Source organism: Orycteropus afer, unplaced genomic scaffold (assembly GCF_000298275.1).
Source record: "Orycteropus afer afer isolate SDZICR_OR568_19922 unplaced genomic scaffold, OryAfe1.0 scaffold00045, whole genome shotgun sequence".
Classification (NCBI taxonomy): Eukaryota; Metazoa; Chordata; class Mammalia; order Tubulidentata; family Orycteropodidae; genus Orycteropus; species Orycteropus afer.
The window spans coordinates 1,722,565-1,731,189 of NW_006921632.1; the positions used below are offsets into that span (position 1 = coordinate 1,722,565).

Genomic DNA, 8,625 nt, shown 5'->3' on the forward strand with positions numbered 1-8,625 from the left:
ACTTCCATAGTGATACCACCTTGGAAACCCAAGGAGGGCTCTCTATGAATCGGATCCGACTCCATGGCACATAACAACAATAACAACAACAATTACATAATATATGAATTCATGTTTTTCATTAGAAGATAGCAATGCAGATAAAGCAAAAGTTGTTTTGACCACACCCATCACTGCCCTTCCCAGAAGTAACTGCTGTAGTCACTTGAGTGTCTGGCCTTCCAGGCCCTTTTATACACATTTTTCTCAGTATTCACTGTATACGACAGATACCGTTTTGTCTCGTAAGATTTATTTGTCAACACAAACAGGATCATATGACACAGATTTTTCGGCAACTCGCTTTTTTTCATAATAGCATATGTTGGAGATGTTTCCACCACTTGCTGATGCCCTGTTGGCAGAGCCCGGGGCTGTCTGCAGTGTTTCACTGTTAGAACATTGTCGTGAGCAGCCATGGACATGCCAGTCCATGCCTCCTGCTGGCATTTCTCTAGAACAGACATAGCCCACATGTTTGTTTTTTTTTTTTTTTCCTGCCAGTTCAACACATTGCAGCCTCAGCTTTGTATGTTCAGGACCTGTCTGTCAGTGACCCTGAGCTGGCCTTTCCATGGCATGGCTGTCCCTGCACCCTCAGTCTTGCCCTTGGAGGCCACACTCAGGAAGGACAGTAGCCTGGCCTCAGTAGGGCCAGGCCATTGTGTGACCAGGGGGTCCTGGCCAGGTCCAGCCCTAGCTAGTCAGGTGAACCAAGAAGGTTTGCCTTTGGCTCCTCTGTCCTCCACACATGCCCCTCCTCCCCACAGGCCCACCCACCCCATCCCTATCTCTGCCAGGATAGGAGACAGGGGATCTGATTGCAGCATTAGAGAACCAGCCACAGCAAGCCATGACCTGCTCTGAGACACCTTTCCTCACTGCAAAGTAGCAATAATAATAGCCACTTTCTGGGACAAACAGAATGGGGTAAGAAAATATTAGTATGTGAAAAACAAACAAACAAAAAACCAAACCTGTTGCTGTCAAGTCAATTCTGAGTCAGAGCAACTCATGTGAGGGAGTGACACTGCTCCATACATACCGTATGTCACCGCCCCACAGGGTTTCCTGGGTTATCCTCTTTGCAGATACTGATCACCAGGACCGTTCCGCAGCATCGGGTGGTTTGAACCAACAGCCTTTCAGATAGCAGTGGCGCACGAACCGTTGGCACCACCCAGGGACCTGTTTGTGAAAGCGTTGTTAAGTTACTTGCCTCCTGGTCCCACTCCTTCCTCTTGTCCCAATCCCACACGCTCTTCGTACTGGGTCTTGTATTCAGCTGGCTGCTTGCTAAAGTACCTACTGTCCTCTAAAGTGTTAGCCATCCACTCAGTAGTTAGCTCGCAACTAAGATCTTTTTTAAATAATATATTATTTTCTTTATTCTGCTGTTGGGAATACACACAGCAGAACACACACCAGTTCAACAATTTCTACATGTACCATTCAGCAACATGGATGACATTCTTTGAGTTGTGCAACCATTCTCACCCTCCTTTTCTGAGTGGTTCCCCCTCCATTAACATAACCTCACTGCCCCCTAAGGTTCCTAGTTGCTTTTGGCAGTCTGATGCCTTATAGATAGTTCTTCAAAACCAAAAAATAAAAACCAAACTCACTGCCATTGAGTCGATTCTGACTCAATTCTGACTCATCGTGACCCCTTTTGGGTTTCTGAGGCGATAAATCCTTACGGAGGTAGATTGCCCAGTCTTTCTTCCCAGGAGTGGCTGATGGATTTGAACCGTCAACCTTTTGGTTAGCAGTCAAATGCCTCAGGCACTATACCACAAGAGATAGTTCTTAGCAGAGCATAATGCTCAAGGCAGACTTTCGTTAATAGTTAAGCTAAACTGTTGTTTGGTTTTAAGAAGACTTTGGGAGGCATGTAGGAGCTCTGGTGGCGTAGTGCTTAAGGCATCTATCTGACTGCTAACCAGAAGGCTGGCGATTCAAACTCACCAGCCACTCCTCAGAAGGAAGGTTGGGCAATCTACTTCTGTAGTGATACTGCCTCTGAAACCCAAGGAGGGGTTGCTATGAGTCAGATCCGACTAGACTGCAATGAGTTTGGTTTTTGTTTTTTCAGGGGATATATTTTGGTTTAAGGTTTAAAGATTATCTCAGGACGATACTTCAGGAGTTTATCCAGCCTCCATGGTGCCAGAAAATCTGAATTCTGTGAGAATTTGAAATCCTGCTCAGCATTTCCTCACTTTTGATCAGAATTCTTCTATAGAATCGTTGATCAAAATGTTCAGTAATGATAGCCAGGCACTGTCCAGTTCTGGTCTCATGGCAAAGTAGGCATCGGCTAAGATCTTAACTAACAGCTAAGACATGAACTATAATCAAGATGTCTGCTCTCAGCCAAGATGTGAGCTGACAGTGCTTACCGTCACCCAAGAGGTTATCAGCAGGTTACTTCCCCCTGAATATATACTCAAAATAATGCCTTTTGCTCTTTCTCAATGGTCAGCTCCATGTGGGCAAATTCCCTGGGACATAGTAGGTGCTCAACAAATATTATTGGGAATAAATGAATGAAAAAAAGCCTTCAATTGACTCACAGGCATGAGGTCACAGGCGGTAGGGTTGAAATTTGGGGTAGCCCATCCCAGATAGTAACATGTAGATAAGTATCCTTGGCCATTGGCCAAGGGCAGGAGCAGTCCATCTCCTTTCTCTCCAAGAGGAAAACCAGCTTGCTGATCTAGGTGGCCTCCTGGGCAGGCGCTGCTTGGAGGGGCCGCCTCCAGGCCTGATCAGGTTCGTGGCTTTTAGGTTGAGAGATTCAATTTCATTAGCTCACCCAGGGGTGGTGAGGCTCTGAGAAATCAGCCAAGCAAGCTACTGACTGATAAGCCAGGTCGGCAATTTATTAACTTACGCTGGTAGCTGTGACCACTAAGCAGCCTGTGGCATTGAGTCGGCCCCTCTGCTTGTTCCTTCTTGCTCCAGGAGGAAAATTTACTTGGGAAACCAAATCAGAAGAGGCAGAGTAGAAGGGAGCAAAACGTCACTAAAGAATAATAACAGTTGATGGTACATACACAGTCATAGTTAACCCCCAAAACATCAGGCATGGGCACTATCACCAACCCATTTTGTAGATGAGGACATTGAGGTTAAGTGGGTGGCTCAGTTACTGAACAATGGAGCCAGGACTCAAATCCATGTTTTGTGACTTGAGTCTCATGTTCTCTCGTGCCCTCCCCTCCATGCAGCTGAGCTCAGAGAGCTGGGCGCGCCCTGTGCACAACCCCCAGCCCTGACTGTGGCTCCATTCTCTGGTTTCCCTTCAACTCAGATCCTCCTGCTAGGGCCACATGGCTTCCCCTAGTAACAGCGCTGCCTCCCTGGTGAGATGGGGAGACGCCTGAGTCTTGTGAATGCAGTTCCCCAGAGGGCATCTCTTCTGCAGATGATAACAATAAAACCACATTAATAGCCACCATTCATTAAGGGCTTGCCATGTGTCAGGCACCGTGCCAGGTGCTTTGCATGCATTATCTCATTCTCAAAACAACCTTGTGAGGCAGACACTCATCTCCCTTTTATAGATATGGACTGACAGGCTCAGAGAAGTTAAGTTCCTCGCTCAGAGTCATACAGCTAGTGAGCAGAGGAGCTGAGATCAGAATCCAACTAAATTTCAAGTCCATACTCAGTCATCCCCCACCCCCACCACACCTTAGAGGGTGACATGTCTTGAAATCTCACATGCTGGAGTCTCTGGCCCCCTGTGCACTGGAGGCGTTGGCACCGAGGCAGGGATTCTCCCAGGCTTTCATGGGGCTGCATCCAAAGCAACTCCAAGTCTGGGCCTCAGAAGTTAAGGAGTTGGTGGCTGGGGTGAGGAAGAGGGAGCTGGGCAAGGTGAAGTGCAAGCTTCAACGTCAGGCTCTAGCTCTCCTCTTCTCCATCATCTTCCCTGTTTCTCCAACCACACTGATCTCCTTGGATCTTCACTCCATACTCCTAAGACCTCCAGTTTTCATTAGGCCTTCTCAGCCTCCAAACCCCTATTCCTCCTTCAAGCACCAGGTAAAACGCCACCTCTGCTGGGACACCTTCCTCCTGCACGATCAGTAGAACCCTTCTCCACAGCCCTTATACCACTATTAAAGCATTTACCCAGTGTTACTATACGCATGCACTGCCGTCAAGTTGGACCTGACTCATAGAGACCTCTCCTTGGGTTTCCGAGGCGGTATCACTACGGAACCTTCCTTCCGAGGAGTGGCTGGTGGGTTTGAACCACAGCCTTCTGGTTAGCAGTCAAAGGCTTAGGCAATACACCACCAGAGCTCCCTAGTGTTACTGTAAGTATCCCCAAATCTGTTGGTGCAGTGGTTGAGTGCTTGGCTGCTAACTGAAAGGTCAGCGGTTTGAACCCATCAGCTGCTCTGCAGAAGAAAGATGTAGCAGTCAGCTTCCGTAAAGATTACAACCTTGGAAACTCTATGGGGCAGTTCTCCTCTGTCCTGTAGAGTCGCTAAGAGTTGGAATTGGCTCTGTGGCAACATGTTGATTTGTTTTTTAAATCCTCCACCAAGCTCTGCTTTGTGTTCCTCATTATCTCCTCAGCTTTCAGCAAGTACCTGACACACAGCTATTATTCTCTCTATATTTGCTGTATAATGAACGAGTTTTGAGGACCTAAAGGAGCACAGGTCTTCCACGTCCAAGTGACGGAAGAACTGGGCACAACCCAGTTAACAAGAATGTGGATTGATTTAAAGAATTCCAATCTTGTGTGGACCAATGGTTCATAACTTTTGAGACGCTGGTGAACTTTTGACTTCTCTTGCCAGAAAAGTGCACCATGTCTGCCAGTTTCACTTGCTTCTTCCACAGAGCTCTGCTCCCTCGGCCTGGACCCCAGAAGGTAGCTTTGTGAGAAGGGTGGGATTCAGAGCAGACCGAGGCAAGGGGGCAGCAGAGTGGCAGAGAGGAGTCGCCTCTAAGAGAATAACTGTTCATAGGCCATAAGACCAAGAAGACGCCCTAAGGAAGAGCCTGTGTCCTGCCGGGGGATCCCATTAACCCTGTGTGGTGCCCTTGCTACCCATAAGCAGCAGAGCAAAATGGTTAAGTGCGGGAGCTCTGGAGCTGGCCACCTAGGGTTCAAATCCTGCCTTTGCCACTTCCTAGCTGTGTAACCTTGGGCAGATTACTCAACATCTCTAAGCCTCCATTTCCTCTAGGAATAATAGACACTGTCCTTGATAGGGATGTTATAAGGATTAAATGGGCTGTGCAGGCAAAGCCTCTGGACCAGTGGCACGGAGCAGACACTCAGCCCACACTCCCCATTGTCAGAGTGCTCATTTATCCTCCAAGAGCAAGGCCCTGAGGGAATGACAAGAATACTAGGCCTCAGCTTAAAGGGCTCTCCCTCCAGAAAGCCCTCCCTAACTCATGTAGGCCAGGTCCCTGGTTCTCAGCCCCTTGTGGCACTTGGTACCACGCATCACACTTGCAGTTACTTCCCTACTAGACTGTAAGCTCTGTGAGGGCAGGGATCTTGTCTGTCTTGCTGACTGCTGAATCTCCAAGCCTGGAACATAGTAGGTGCTCAGTAAATAGGTATTGGATTGAATTAGGGAGGGGAGGTGTTGGGGAAAGTTCCAGATTCTGGCTGTCATAGGGAGATCACTGAGCAGCCAGGCAGCAGGTTGTAACAAAATTGGGGGTTGGGCCTGGGTGGGGGTGCTGGGCCCCCTTCACTAGTGTCCCAGTGACCAGGCCGTCTGACTCCTCCTCCTGCTTTCTCTGTCTCCCTGTCCCCAGTTCTTGGCATTTGACACCCAGTTGCTGATGGGGAGCCGCCGCCACTCTCTGAGCCCAGAGGAGTATATTTTTGGAGCCCTCAACATTTACCTGGACATCATCTATATCTTCACCTTCTTCCTGCAGATATTTGGCACCAATCGGGATTGAGTAGCCCTCCTCACTCCCCACCCACCCCCACCCCGGCTTCCTCCAGAGAATGCTCCCTTTCTGGTCCTCTGACCCTTCCCATGCTCTTGCAAGCCCAGATATAAAACTAGCTGCCAGCCCAGCCCTCGGCCAGTGCTCACTACCCCAGCCCAGCCCTCGCCCTTACCCTGCAGCTTGTACATATGCTATTGGAGGCCTGGAACCTAGGTCACCTCAGCCCCTGTACTGCTCCCCCGCCCCCACCAATTACATCTCCCAATCTGGGACTGTCAAGGCTGCTGACTCCCTTGCCATCTGCTCCTCTGGGTTTCAGGATCTGAGGGCGAGGGGGAGGAGCCCAGCAGAATCGCAGATGTGGGAAAGAGACCCCAGGAGCCTGGCTGAGACCCCCAGCCCCACCAAGATTCCTCTTAAGGTTGCTTGACCTTGGGGCAAGCCATCCTGTGTCCAGTCCACCTCCTCTTTTTTTTTCCCCCTGCTAGTTCAGGCATTGACACCTTGTAAGGAAGGGGGGCATGGCTGGGAGAAGAGGAGAGGGTGCTCAGGGTGCTCTGTGGAGGATGTGGGAGGATGGGGGTGGACAGAAAAGCTGCCCAGGCTGCCCACCCTCCCTCAGCTCTAACAAGAGAAGAGGGACAGGAAGCCAGGGCCACCTGCCCTTTGCCTTGGTTTACCCTCCCTGGTCAGACACAGCACTGCTGAGACAGGAGGTGGGGTGAGTAGACCCTGCTCCTAAATGGGGGCCTGCCCTGGGGTTCCGAGGGAAGTTTGAGCAGAGCTAGCTGGGAGGTCTGGGCTGTGCCGTGTGGCCAGTCCACCTGGCCTCCTTCCACCTGAGAGGCCTTGGAGTTGCAGGACTGGACCCTGTATCCTTTCACCCTCTTCTCCTGAGCCCCCAGGCTGCTCCAACAAGCCTGAGGCTGATTAAAGTGTGCTTGGTCCCTAGATGGCTGGCTGTTCCTGGAGGTGGGGTCCTGCTATCTACTGGCTCACTCCATCTGAGGGGCATCCTGCCCACTTCATAGCCCTCCCCACATCTTATTTCTTACTTCTGCACACCTTATTTCCTGAACCCTCCCCCACCTGCTGCCATTTGCTGGTTTATCTCTTGCCAGGCCTCCTGAGGCCTCAGTTGGCAGTGCCCACAACCCTACCCCCAGTTTTCCTGGTCACTCAGCCCAAAATCCCTAAGCCGCCTCCTTTCCTTATCTCCTCATCTTCCAGTTTGGAAGCTGACCAGCTGATGTTAACAGCCAGGGCCAAATCCTTCAGCTGGTCCCATGTAATGAGGCTGGGGCTCCTTATCAGCCTCCAGGTGGCTGGGATCTCAGGTAGGGTGTGCGTCAGCCACCCAGCCTTCCACAGGCTCTGTGGGAGGGGACCTGGGGGCAATGTCCGGGGGAGTGTACATGCAGCCAGTTATGAGCCAGTGGAAAGTTACTAGCTGGAGACAGGGAAACTTCTAAAGGATACCAGGACCCTCCCTCGGACTCTCCCTTGAGGCTCTCCTTTCTCCTCCCTTTGCTGGGGGCTCTGTTTGCCCCCAGGGAGAGTGACTAGGTATGTTATCCATCTGTTCCCTGTCCCACCTTTCCCCACCCTATTTGTGTCTTTCAAGAAATATTGCCGAACCACTTGAAGTTTTGTTCCATCTTGAGCATTTGAGGAGAGAAGGAACCTAAAGCGTGGGAGGGGTGGAAGTGGTGGTGTGAGATCAAGGTTGTCATGAGCAGTGGAGCCTGCCCACTAGACGCTGGTCTAAACCCATTGCAGCAATTCTGTGAGTCAGTGTTCTGCACATCCCCATTGCAGAAGAGAAAACTGAGGCACTTGGGTTTGGTAATAAGCCTGAGGTCAGTCCTCCCTAATCATCTGGAACTCAGACCTACAGCTGCCTGACTCAAAAGGTATGACTCTCCCAGAGGAGCTAGGGCTTGAATGAGCTGCAGGAGAGCCCAGAGAGATGGAGGTTAGGCCTGGCCATTCTGAGGACTTAGGGTGGGAGGCAGGATTGCTGGTTTCTGACTCCCATTCTTGCTGGCAACAAACTTTTGGTATTAGGCAAGTGTTTCTCACTACCTGTGATTGTGTTTTCCTGTCAGCAAGATGGAAGAACATGGCCAGGGTGGAGGGGCGGTGGAAGGCACCAGGACATTTACTTCACTGACTTCCTTGCGCAGTTGTCACCTCTCCTCTGAGACTCCCCTCCTTCCCCCTAATTTCTGGCCCCACTTCTAAAGGGGTTGCCTCCCTGCCCTGCCATTCCCAGCCTGGGCCCTGGTCAAGCTTCCCAGAATCCATTTCTTTGAGTCCACCTGTTCCTGGGATAATTTATGCAAAAACTGGGAATTGAGAAGCTTATCCAAGGCTGAACTCCAGAAGCCTGGGGGAGGGGGCAGACCCTTGGCAATAAACAAGATCAGGGCTCCAGTAGTCACCACCCCCAGAAAGCGCTCCTTTGCAGCGATGAGAAGGCCAGCAGAGTCTCCTGAAAATATGCTGGGCCCAGAAAGGCTTCTGGGGCACCACTGAGCTGGCAGCAGAACCAAGGTCCCTGAGTCTCTCTGGTCTGGGCAGTGAGGAGCTGCAGGAACACCTGGATGGGTCTCGGAAGGAGGAAGGGCGAGGGATCAG

The 8,625-nt window shown here is 50.7% G+C and overlaps 1 protein-coding gene across 1 annotated transcript in view; it reads left to right on the forward strand.

Moving 5' to 3' along the window:
- Positions 1 to 5,991, forward strand: part of FAIM2 (Fas apoptotic inhibitory molecule 2) — a 32,124-nt gene extending 26,133 nt beyond the window's left edge. Inside the window, exon 12 of the mRNA XM_042780543.1 lies at positions 5,842 to 5,991. Coding sequence (XP_042636477.1) covers positions 5,842 to 5,991 — 150 coding nt within the window. The remainder of the gene's footprint in view (positions 1 to 5,841) is intronic.
- The last annotated feature ends 2,634 nt before the right edge of the window (positions 5,992 to 8,625 follow it).